Below are 13485 nucleotides of genomic sequence, written 5' to 3' on the forward strand. Positions count from 1 at the left end.
TGACCCCCACACACATAGACTGACCCATACACACACAAAGGCTGACCCATACACACACTGACTCACACACACACTGACCCATACACACACACAGACCCCCACACACAGACTGACCCATACACACACAGACTGAACCTCACACACTTACCAGCAGCTGCCTGGATGCCTCTTTGCAGAGCTGAGCTTCCGCTCCCTGTCTCTCCCCTGCGCTGCTCTCTGTGACCCAGGAGGAAGTCCTCCCTGCACAGTGCCCCCTCTGGCCACACGTGGGAAAAGGGCAGTGACAGTGCTGCTGCAACTTGTGAAGGGAGACTCAGTGCTCCCGACTTCATTTTCAATTGGGAGGTCACAATGGGGGGGGCATGGCCCCCTCTGCCCCCACCCCTGCTTAGGATTCCACCTTGTCACACACTCCTTTTATGAGCTAAAATGTCTGCTCGTGTACAAAGCCACGCAGTCAGCCCAGCCCCTCTGCGCAAACAGCTGAAAATCCTCCAAGTCAGTAATGTTTTCAGTTTGACTATTTCAGCAAAAAAAAAATAAAGGAACACTATAGTCCCCAAAACAACTTTAGCTTAATGAAGCAGTTTTGGTGTATAAATCATGCCCCTGCATTCTCACTGCTCAGTTCTCTGCCATTTAGGAGTTAAATCACTTTGTGCACCCTAGCCACACCTCCCTGCATGTGACTTGCATAACCTGTATGAAAACAAAATAGTTTCACTTTCAACTGGATGTAACTTACTTTAGAAGTATTTATCTTCTGCTCTGTAAACTAAATTTTAATCACACACAGGAGGCTCCTGCAAGGTCTAGCACGCTATTAACATAGCAGGAGATATGAAATTCTAAATTAAACAGAATGTGCAATGAATGAAGTTTAAATATTAGATCTCTCTTTACAGGAAGTGTTTAGGAGGGCTGTGTAAGTCACATCCAGGGAGGTGTGCCTAGGGCATAAACAGAGTGATTTAACTTCTAAATGGAAGAGAATTTAGCAATGAGACTGCAGGGGCATGATCTATACACATTGCTTAATTGAGCTAAAGGTGTTTTGGTGACAATAGTGTCTCTTTAAATTCACTTTGAATTGATAGCAATTAACATTTTAATGAATAACTATCATTCACTGAAATGTTATCAGTATTTACCACCAGAGAGTGTGGGCCCTCTGTGAATTTACTATATTAAACTGTGCAAATCGCTCCACCAAAAGTTAGCGCTTCTTCTATATATATCTCTATATGAAACGTGGGTATTGGATATGTAGTTTATGTGAAATTGTAGAGTGGCACAGAGAAAGACTGTGTTGTGTGGGAGTGAGAGAGGAGCAGTTATATATATATTTATATATTTTTTTAATTAATTTAATTTTTTAATGTATTTTTATTTTATTTTAATTTAGGGTTATTACCCACTTTCTGTTTCTTACCTATGGCCAGGAAGGAGGGACATGTAGCTGGAGATGAGTGACTCTGGCCCGCACCTCAGCTGTATGCAGACTGTGTACACCAGGGGTGCCCAAAATGTTTTAAAACCACAACTTCTATGATGCCGTGTCATTCTAAAGCCATGCAAAGCATCATGGGAGTTGTTCTACAACATCTGGGGTTCTACCTTTTGGGCACCCCTGGTGTACACTATTATCATAAGCCCTAGCACTTGATAGTATTCGAGTATTGCTGTGATAGCCCGCAGCAATGCTCTGAATGTCCAGCAAGTGAGGAATACTCTCTATCAGCACGTTTTGGGGTAAAAAAACAGTGTTTTATATTTCCAAAATACGGTAGCTTAAACATATTTTTCATATTTGTTTGAGCCTATTCATAAAATACATTTACCCGTCTCCTACTTACTTTTAAGCAGGGAACGTGGCTTTGCTCACTGGTGCTCCTGTGGTTGAGCATAATCGCTCATTGTCCAGTAGGGGGGAACTTGCGTCCTCCCCATTACCCACAATTTACTGACGAATGGATCTCTGTGTTTCTGGTAGGTGGATGCACATCACTCTAAACCTCCTTGCAGAGCAATACTCCTGAATTATTCATTAACTGAGCACCAGACATTGAGGGAGCACTGACAGTGATCTGCATCTGTCTAGACCAGCTTCCTCACAGTGAAATGACGAGATGCAGGGCAGACTGATCTATAGTATGGCTGGGCTGAATTTTGGACGACCTGAATAGAGAGGGGAGCTAGGACCTAAGTGATGTGCACCAGGATTACCACTAGCCCCAATGAGACAAAGAGGAAATGTTTTATTCGGTAATGCTAGAACGAGGCCAAATTATTAAAGGGAAACTCTAATTTCTCCTGAACCTGTACCATAGAATAAAACATGTAACATTACCTAAAACATTTTTGCATTTGTTGTTCTGTTATCTTTTCACTTTGTTTATACAGCCTTCAGTCAGTGCAACAGAACATGCGCACTCCACCGCAAGTCTCTTAAAACCCCTGGTAAGGAGAGGCACACAGAGATAGCCACAATCATTGCTAGTGCTGGCCACATTAGGGCAGTGAGGGGGAGGGGTGTCAGTCCCTGTTACCGTCTCTTCTGAAAGTCTATTCCATAAACATACTCCTGTCAATCTTTAGTTTGAGCCATAGTTAACCTCTAGTTACCATCTTTTTACACAAAATGAGACCATAAGTTTAAATAGTGCATTGTTGGTTCCTTACTAGCTATGTGTCCAGTACAATAAAGAAAGTCCTTACGCTTTTATCACGATCCTGGCTTGGCTCGCTGTCTGCTAGCTCGCCAATGAAGAGAGGCTTGAGAAACTTCCCCACGAACGTGAGGTCCGGGTGAAAGGCCTGGAAAGCTTCCTAAATCAAGAAAAACGTGCATTTTATTACACTAAGTTGTATTATGTCATTGCTATCGTATTATGTTTAGAAATATGTTACATTGAGAAAAACTTCGAAACCTTCAATGACATTCATGGCAACAAAACGAATCATTTACAAATCGAATAACATTCAAACATATAATAAAACCATGATTAGTGTCTTGTTGTGTGTCGGTGTTAATGGGAGTGTCTTGCTGTGTGTCTATGTGTATGGAAGTGTCTTGCCGTGTGTCTATGTGTATGGAAGTGTCTTGCCGTGTGTCTATGTGTATGGAAGTGTCTTGTTGTGTGTCTGTGTTAATGGGATAGTCTTGCTGTGTGTCAGTGTGTATGGGAGTGTCTTGCTGTGTGTCAGTGTGTATAGGAGTGTCTTGCTGTATGTCCATGTTAATGGAAGTGTCTTGCCGTGTGTCAGTGTGTATAGGAGTGTCTTGCTGTATGCCCATGTTAATGGAAGTGTCTTGCTGTGTGTCCGTGTTTATGGAAGTGTCTTGTTGTGTGTCTGTGTTAATGGGAGTTTGTAGCTGTGTGTCCGTGTTTATGGGAGTTTGTAGCTGTGTGTCGGTGTGTATGGGAGTGTCTTGCTGTGTGTGCGTGTTAATGGGAGTTTGTAGCTGTGTTTCGGTGTGTATGGGTGTGTCTTGCTGTGTGTCCGTGTTTATAGGTGTTTGTAGCTGTGTGTCCATGTTTATGGGAGTTTGTAGCTGTGTGTCCATGTGTATAAGAGTGACTTGCACGAATGCACATCTGTCAGTACGGTTCTGTGGCCCCCATAGGAGACACTGACTAGGTAAAATGATTCGAGACACATGTTTTATATTTGACATTTTGTACTATTTATATGTTCTTTGGGGAGTAATTGTCACGTTGGAGTTCACTTCTCAGTAATTATACTCCAGAGATAGAAAAAGAGTGAGAAAAAACCAAGTCATTGTAGATAAATAAAACCGTAAACAGGACAGTGGCAAGAAGAAAACTACATATGGAAATATGAAAATAAATTAGGTGATAAGTGATAAACACGAGGAACCGAAAGAAACGTTGGGGATGAAAACGGAGACCTAACGTTTAAATAATGGCTTACAGGAGGATCTCTCTAAATTCTATAATTGTTTAACACAATACTGTTCCATGCTCTTAAAGATGCATAGTGAAGGTTTAATCTCCCACGCCGGATGGCTTAGGTTGTGATGACTAACTGAGGCTGATCGTGCATCATCACTGGACTAAGATCTCTGCTAATATGGAGTATATTGGTCAGTTAATTGACCTCCACAAAACTTAAAACAAAACCACAAGAATTTCCACGTCTGCCCTGGAGTTATGGTAGGAAATTTTAATGCATGTGGTATTTTATGAAAGGAGGTCTGAAATCTACAGGAGGAGTAAGGACGGAGGGGCGTTTGGACCACACAGCCTGAAAGGGCCCCCATAATCCTTGCAGAGGCACACGTGAATCAAGAAATATTGAAAAGTTTGGTCAGAACCTAAAAGAACTGGCTTTGTGACAGCATCCCCCCACTCCAGCCCATTTGTTTGCAGCAATTCAGTCAATACTATACAACAAGATACAACAATCCTTTGATACATTTAAACACCAAAAACAATAAAATGATAAAAGAAAATTAAAGTCAAATATAATATTTTAACATCATATTCTATGTTCTGGATTATCAGGAATTTATTTGCTAACCAGTATCTTGAAAATTAAATTGTACCATTTATACCAAAAACAGCTGATTTTGAAACGTATTTCAGGAATCCCAACCATTTTGCTCATTCCTGTAGTTATAGAAAGGCAGAGTTAATTATTAAAGTGAGAGAGTGAATTATTATAATTATTAATATTTATAAAGCGCCAACACATTCCGTAGCGCTGTACAATGGGTATTGAAGGTAAAACTGGAAACCCTCTCTAAGTCAGCTTGAAGCTTCCAGCTATTTTTGCCTTAAATGTGAAATCGCCTGATTTAGTATTATAGCGCGTGATCAATGGGTTCTTAATGTATGGATATTTTATTTATTCTAGCCTCACTGCAATATGTTCTGCAGATGGCTGCAATGAATAATACAACTCAGTCGAGTCCCCGGAGCCCCGGCTTTTGGTACTGTGCCAAATATTGACCGCCAGAATCCTGTGCTGGTTTGAACTGTAGTAACCCTTGTTGCACCTATAGCTCCCTCTACTGTACATAGTGAGTAAGAGCAGCATGGCCCCACCTGAATGTACAGAGTCTGAGTGTATCAGGTCACAGGGGCTGCATGCATTCGCCGCAGACAGATGGAGACCTCTCTTGGTGCTAGCCCATTAATGCTCACTACTGTTATAAACCGCTGATCTGGCTTCAAAATCAGCTCAGAGAAAACACAATAAGGACAAGGAGCAGATTTGAGAGACGAAATTAGTCCCCAAAAAATCAAGAATATCTGATGCAACAAAAGTGGTTGAAAATGGAATTCCATATCTGAGGCCAAAATAGCCGATTACGATAAATGTTTCAAACTACTTTCTCAACTCGTCTATTTTGGTCTGATGTGCAATTTCCTTCTACATTCTCCACAAATAACAGGTTAGCAAATATACGAGTGAAAGTCACCATTTTCTCTAGGCAACTCGCCGCTGACTCACTAGCCAGGGGTTTCATTACTGCCCCATGTCACCATCTCATTCTCATACAAGATGGTAGACCTGTCCACGTACACACCAAGAAATGGCCAGGCATTGTGGGAGAAGATATCAGTGTACGGACCTAGAAATGGCCAGGCATTGTGGGAGAAGATATCAGTGTACAGACCTAGAAATGGCCAGGCATTGTGGGAGAAGATATCAGTGTACGGACCTAGAAATGGCCAGGCATTGTGGTAGAAGATATCAGTGTACGTACCTAGAAATGGCCAGGCATTGTGGGAGAAGATATCAGTGTACGTACCTAGACATGGCCAGGCATTGTGGGAGAAGATGTCAGTGTATGGACCTAGAAATGGGCAGGCATTGTGGGAGAAGATATCAGTGTACGAACCTAGAAATGGCCAGGCATTGTGGGAGAAGATATCAGTGTACGTACCTAGACATGGCCAGGCATTGTGGGAGAAGATATCAGTGTACGGACCTAGAAATGGCCAGGCATTGTGGTAGAAGATATCAGTGTACGGACCTAGAAATGGCCAGGCATTGTGGGAGAAGATATCAGTGTACGGACCTAGAAATGGCCAGGCATTGTGGTAGAAGATATCAGTGTACGTACCTAGAAATGGCCAGGCATTGTGGGAGAAGATATCAGTGTACGTACCTAGACATGGCCAGGCATTGTGGGAGAAGATATCAGTGTACGGACCTAGAAATGGCCAGGCATTGTGGTAGAAGATATCAGTGTACGGACCTAGAAATGGGCAGGCATTGTGGGAGAAGATATCAGTGTACGGACCTAGAAATGGCCAGGCATTGTGGGAGAAGATGTCAGTGTACGGACCTAGAAATGGGCAGGCATTGTGGTAGAAGATATCAGTGTATGGACCTAGAAATGGGCAGGCATTGTGGGAGAAGATATTAGTGTACGTACCTAGAAATGGCCAGGCATTGTGGGAGAAGATATCAGTGTACGGACCTAGAAATGGCCAGGCATTGTGGGAGAAGATATCAGTGTACGTACCTAGAAATGGCCAGGCATTGTGGGAGAAGATATCAGTGTACGGACCTAGAAATGGCCAGGCATTGTGGTAGAAGATATCAGTGTACGGACCTAGAAATGGGCAGGCATTGTGGGAGAAGATATCAGTGTACGGACCTAGAAATGGGCAGGCATTGTGGTAGAAGATATCAGTGTACGGACCTAGACATGGCCAGGCATTGTGGTAGAAGATATCAGTGTACGTACCTAGAAATGGCCAGGTATTGTGGTAGAAGATATCAGTGTACGGACCTAGAAATGGCCAGGCATTGTGGTAGAAGATATCAGTGTACGGACCTAGAAATGGCCAGGCATTGTGGTAGAAGATATCAGTGTACGTACCTAGAAATGGCCAGGCATTGTGGGAGAAGATATCAGTGTACGTACCTAGAAATGGCCAGGCATTGTGGGAGAAGATATCAGTGTACGGACCTAGAAATGGCCAGGCATTGTGGGAGAACATATCAGTGTACGGACCTAGAAATGGCTAGGCATTGTGGGAGAAGATATTAGTGTACGGACCTAGAAATGGCCAGGCATTGTGGGAGAAGATATCAGTGTACGGACCTAGAAATGGCCAGGCATTGTGGGAGAAGATATTCGTGTACGGACCTAGACATGGCCAGGCATTGTGGGAGAACATATCAGTGTACGGCCCTAGAAATAGCCAGGCATTGTGGGAGAAAATATCAGTGTACGTAGCTAGAAATGGCCAGGCATTGTGGGAGAAGATATCAGTGTACGAACCTAGAAATGGCCAGGCATTGTGGGAGAAGATATCAGTGTACGTACCTAGAAATGGCCAGGCATCGTGGGAGAAGATATCAGTGTACGAACCTAGAAATGGCCAGGCATTGTGGGAGAAGATATCAGTGTACGGACCTAGAAATAGCCAGGCATTGTGGGAGAAGATATCAGTGTACGTACCTAGAAATGGCCAGGCATTGTGGGAGAAGATATCAGTGTACGGACCTAGAAATGGCCAGGCATTGTGGTAGAAGATATCAGTATACGGACCTAGAAATGGCCAGGCATTGTGGTAGAAGATATCAGTGTACGTACCTAGAAATGGCCAGGCATTGTGGGAGAAGATATTAGTGTACATACCTAGAAATGGCCAGGCATTGTGGGAGAAGATATCAGTGTACGGACCTAGAAATGGCCAGGCATTGTGGGAGAAGATATCAGTGTACGGACCTAGAAATGGCCAGGCATTGTGGGAGAAGATATCAGTGTACGGACCTAGAAATGGCCAGGCATTGTGGGAGAAGATATCAGTGTACGTACCTAGAAATGGCCAGGCATTGTGGGAGAAGATATCAGTGTACGGACCTAGAAATGGCCAGGCATTGTGGGAGAAGATATCAGTGTACGTGCCTAGAAATGGCCAGGCATTGTGGGAGAAGATATCAGTGTATGTGCCTAGAAATGGCCAGGCATTGTGGGAGAAGATATCAGTGTACGTACCTAGAAATGACCAGGCATTGTGGGAGAAGATATCAGTGTATGTACCTAGAAATGGCCAGGCATTGTGGGAGAAGATATCAGTGTATGTGCCTAGAAATGGCCAGGCATTGTGGGAGAAGATATCAGTGCACGGACCTAGAAATGGCCAGGCATTGTGGGAGAAGATATCAGTGTACGTAGCTAGAAATGGCCAGGCATTGTGGGAGAAGATATCAGTGTACGGACCTAGAAATGGCCAGGCATTGTGGGAGAAGATATCAGTGTACGGACCTAGAAATGGCCAGGCATTGTGGTAGAAGATATCAGTGTATGGACCTAGAAATGGCCAGGCATTGTGGGAGAAGATATCAGTGTACGTACCTAGAAATGGCCAGGCATTGTGGGAGAAGATATCAGTGTACGTACCTAGAAATGGCCAGGCATTGTGGGAGAAGATATTAGTGTACGTACCTAGAAATGGCCAGGCATTGTGGGAGAAGATATCAGTGTACGTACCTAGAAATGGCCAGGCATTGTGGGAGAAGATATCAGTGTACGGACCTAGAAATGGGCAGGCATTGTGGGAGAAGATATCAGTGTACGGACCTAGAAATGGCCAGGCATTGTGGGAGAAGATATCAGTGTACGTAGCTAGAAATGGCCAGGCATTGTGGGAGAAGATATCAGTGTACGGACCTAGAAATGGCCAGGCATTGTGGGAGAAGATATTAGTACAGTTAAACAGTGTGTAATGCAGTGAATAAAATGCTCTTAAATACACAACCAATCGTGTGTGAGAATTTCTTTTTCTGAGTTGAGCAAACATCAGCTCTTGTTCCTGAACGCCATACTTGTATTTTTTGTTTCCCCTTTATAGGGCACCGCAGAGTATGTTTGTGGCTTACAAAAAATAATATGCATCCAGTATGTATACACAAGCGTACACAAACACACCGAACAAATGTGCACAAGCACATAACACATGGAAAAACGCCACACTTTTCACGTGGGATTTGGGAATTTTGCTTAATCCCCAAACCAATTGATTTATTGTGAATAACTCCACACCGATGAAATCTGATAAAGCTGTAGTTGCTCGCAGCTGCGTGGATGTTTTAGATAGTGTTTCTGTTTCTCAAGGCATGTTACAAATCATTTCCAATGAAATGCTAAATCAGATAAAAGATAAATGTGTTAACATAAAGAGAGATTCATTCAAAACCCTCAACTGGTAACTGTACATTACAGGAACGAATTAAATACCATTCCCAGGACCATAACCACAACAGCACATTGTAGTGGTTATGGTGCAAAGAGTGCCCTGGCGACACACCACTGGTTTAACTTCTTACCTAGGGACTGCGCTTACTGCCTCTACTACTAACGGACAGCCAATATTACCAAAGTAGGCGCTTCCGTGCGTGCTCATGAGCTAAAAATGCTGTAGTGGTTATGGTACTTGCATGTTCCTTTAACCCCTTAAGGACACATGACATGTGTGACATGTCATGATTCCCTTTTATTCCAGAAGTTTGGTCCTTAAGGGGTTAAAGGGAGAGTCAATGCACCATAATCACTACAGATTCTTATAGTGGTTATGGTGCAAGCAGTATTTGGGTGCTGACTACCCTGCTTTTTGTTTAACCTTTTAAAAGCAGATTAAAAAGAAATGTTACTCTCCCGGGGCCATAACCCGCGCCTAAATTATTAAGATAACGCAGACACTAGAATAGTCCTTTGAGATTATTATTGCTGTCTCTGTTTAGACCGTTTTGGGCCTGAAATTTTCTAATTATGTAATCAACAGCAGAGGAGGACAGCGTTGGCTCAATATAGTTTGACAATGGTGGGTTTACTCCATAACCACTACAATACATGGCAGTAGTTATGGTGCTTATATTTCCATGGTAATAAATTAACAAGAAAATAAACAATTTACTTAGATGATGAGTGCTATTAAAGCAGGAGAGGGGCTGAGCAAGATGCATCGACCAGCATGTACAAACAGCAGTAGCATTCTTATACTTTATTGATAAAGCGGAATTGTACAAACAAAACATACAGACGAAGACGTCAAATGTAGGAATATGGACACAAGAGTTGGCAAGGTGCTGCTTATAAGATATCATCAAAAAACTGGCCGTCTGAAGATTCAACATCACGGTTTTGCTCTTTGGCTCAAAAATAATGAACTTTGTAAGACAGGTTATATATTGAAAATATAATACTGCTACATTTCTATTTTGCGAGGCAAAATAACAAAATTGGATTGTGTGTTATCTTTGTGTGTATGTGTTATCTGTGTGTATGTGTTATCTGTGTGTATGTGTAAAATATCTGTGTGTATGTGTTATCTGTGTGTGTGTGTGTATGTAATATGTGTGTATGTATTATCTGTGTATGTATGTGTTATCTGTGTGTGTGTGTAATATCTGTGTGTGTGTAATATCTGTGTGTGTATGTTATCTGTGTGTGTATGTGTTATCTGTGTGTGTATGTAATATCTCTGTGTGTGTGTAATATCTGTGTATGTGTTATCTGTGTGTGTATGTAATATCTGTGTGTGTGTGTAATATCTGTGTGTGTATGTGTTATCTGTGTGTGTATGTAAGATATGTGTGTGTATGTGTTATCTGTGTGTGTATGTAATATATGTGTGTGTATTTGTTATCTGTGTGTGTATGTGTTATCTGTGTGTGTATGTAATATATGTGTGTATGTGTTATCTGTGTGTGTGTGTGTGTGTGTAATATCTGTGTGTGTATGTAATATCTGTGTGTATGTGTTATCTGTGTGTGTGTGTGTGTGTATGTAATATATGTGTGTGTGTATGTAATATCTGTGTGTGTATGTAATATCTGTGTGTGTATGTGTGATCTGTGTGTGTATGTAATATCTGTGTGTGTTATCTGTGTGTGTATGTAATATATGTGTGTGTATGTGTTTTCTGTGTGTATATCTGTGTATTCTGTTACATCAGACTGCTCATTTAAAGCCACCTGACGAGACATAGAGACAATACATTATACACATTTGCTATGCAAATTTCCCTAATCAGGAAGCCTAGTATTTATACCATACTAAGCTCAGTTCAGTACGATCCTCGAAAGGGGTTAAAAGCTCACCGCTTCATGCTGCAGAGCACGTACAGTCTCACGGTCAGAAATACACAGAAATACACAGAGATACACAGAAATACACTGAGATACACAGAGATTCAATGCAATAGTTATGCAGAAGAACAATTATCGTACATGTTGCAGACAAAAATATCATTCTCAGCTAAAACTTTTAATATGCATATCTCTATATTTAATAGATTTGTTCCCCATAATTTCTCATTATATAATATATTAAATATTCTATCTGTGTATTTGGAGTGAATAGAAATATGATATTTGTCAGTTAAGCAGTATATAACCCATTGTCGTAGTGTATAGAATATAATTGCCTGATTGTTAGCTTAGTGACTGAAGGTACGGATTGAACATTGAATGTTACCCTGCCAGTGGAGCCTGCATTACTCACCGTAGCATCCTCGCCAGCGTAGTGGCTAATGACCCGCAGGCCCCCAGGGTGCCGCTTCACCCATTGGGTGATGTTGTACACCTTGCGGTCTATCACCAGCCACTTATCGGTCTTCAAGTTGTGCTTCTGAATCTCTTCCCAGGTATAACGAGCCTCGGACTTTACACAGCTGGTACTGCAGTCCTCGCCATTCTGCCCACCCATACCCATGGTGGAACCTTCCAGGGGGGCACAGGTGCCAGACTACGTCTTCCTCTTCTTTCTGTTAGGATGTTAATGATTAGTACCCGTGACAATCACACATGCCCTATGCCACCATCTGCTGTGTCCATCCCCTCTACCTACCTCGGCTCTATCTCACTCCTGTTAAATCCTCCATATCTTCTCCCTATCTACATCCCCTCCCCCCATTTTTTTTATATTGTCTTTATAATTTTAGGGCTCCCCCCCCCCCCCTGCACCTCCCACCCCTCCACCTGCTGAGGGGAACTTACATTGCCACTGTCTGCTGTCAGGCTGTCACTGTATCTCCACATGTATTGAGCCACATGCCCATCTCCACCTCCCCTCCACCATGAGCATCCCCCCCCCCCCCCCCCCCCTTACTCCCTGTTTAAGGTTTCCAGGGCAATCAGCAGAGAAAAAGGGCCAATCATAGCCCGGGGACCAGCACCAGGCAGCTTACCATTGGCCCTAAGAGATCTTTCGAAACTGGAGGACGTAAGGGAATTACTGTGCTCTGGGAGGAGGCCAGAGAACTCCCCCTCCCTCCCTCCATCCCTCCCTCCTCCAAGCTGATCAGGAGGGGGGGAGAGTAGACACAGGAGGAGGGAGAGACAGAGAGAAGGGGAGATGGAGGCTGCAAGGCTGGGAAACTCTCTAATGTAACAAAATCAGACAGACAGACAGACAGAGGGGGGGGGGGGGGGAGACAGAGAGAATGGGAGATGGAGGCTGCAAGGCTGGGAAACTCTCTAATGTAACAAAATCAGACAGACAGACAGACAGAGAGGGGGGAGAGACAGAGAGAATGGGAGATGGAGGGTGAAAGGCTGGAAAACTCTCTAATGTAACAAAATCAGACAGACAGACAGACAGGGGGGGAGACAGAGAGAATGGGAGATGGAGGCTGCAAGGCTGGGAAACTCTCTAATGTAACAAAATCAGACAGACAGAGAGGGGGAGAGACAGAGAGAATGGGAGATGGAGGCTGAAAGGCTGGGAAACTCTCTAATGTAACAAAATCAGACAGACAGACAGACAGAGGGGGGACAGAGAGAATGGGAGATGGAGGCTGAAAGGCTGGAAAACTCTCTAATGTAACAAAATCAGACAGACAGACAGACAGAGGGGGGGGGGACAGAGAGAATGGGAGATGGAGGCTGCAAGGCTGGGAAACTCTCTAATGTAACAAAATCAGACCGACAGACAGACAGAGGGGGGGGGACAGAGAGAATGGGAGATGGAGGCTGAAAGGCTGGAAAACTCTCTAATGTAACAAAATCAGACAGACAGACAGACAGACAGAGGGGGGGGACAGAGAGAATGGGAGATGGAGGCTGAAAGGCTGGGAAACTCTCTAATGTAACAAAATCAGACAGACAGACAGACAGAGGGGGGGGGGGACAGAGAGAATGGGAGATGGAGGCTGAAAGGCTGGAAAACTCTCTAATGTAACAAAATCAGACAGACAGACAGACAGAGAGGGGGAGAGACAGAGAGAATGGGAGATGGAGGCTGAAAGGCTGGGAAACTCTCTAATGTAACAAAATCAGACAGACAGACAGACAGAGGGGGGGGGACAGAGAGAATGGGAGATGGAGGCTGAAAGGCTGGAAAACTCTCTAATGTAACAAAATCAGACAGACAGACAGACAGAGGGGGGGGGAGACAGAGAGGAGGGGAGATGGAGGCTGAAAGGCTGGAAAACTCTCTAATGTAACAAAATCAGACAGACAGACAGACAGAGGGGGGGGGGACAGAGAGAATGG

The 13485-nt window shown here is 43.5% G+C and overlaps 1 protein-coding gene across 2 annotated transcripts in view; it reads right to left on the bottom strand.

Moving 5' to 3' along the window:
* FADS2 (fatty acid desaturase 2) overlaps positions 1 to 12074 on the bottom strand; it is a 30710-nt gene extending 18636 nt beyond the window's left edge. Inside the window, exons 1-3 of one of the 2 annotated variants that reach the window (XM_063437761.1) lie at positions 11989 to 12074; positions 11495 to 11756; positions 2719 to 2829 (exon numbers count right to left, since the gene is read on the bottom strand). In XM_063437761.1, coding sequence (XP_063293831.1) covers positions 2719 to 2829; positions 11495 to 11704 — 321 coding nt within the window. In that variant the 5' untranslated portion in view covers positions 11705 to 11756; positions 11989 to 12074. Of the gene's footprint in view, positions 1 to 2718; positions 2830 to 11494; positions 11757 to 11839; positions 11942 to 11988 lie in introns of those variants that run through there. The other variant, XM_063437760.1, reaches the window with a different exon arrangement.
* Positions 12075 to 13485: the final 1411 nt, after the last annotated feature.

The sequence above is a fragment of the Pelobates fuscus genome, chromosome 12, assembly GCF_036172605.1.
Source record: "Pelobates fuscus isolate aPelFus1 chromosome 12, aPelFus1.pri, whole genome shotgun sequence".
NCBI lineage: Eukaryota > Metazoa > Chordata > Amphibia > Anura > Pelobatidae > Pelobates > Pelobates fuscus.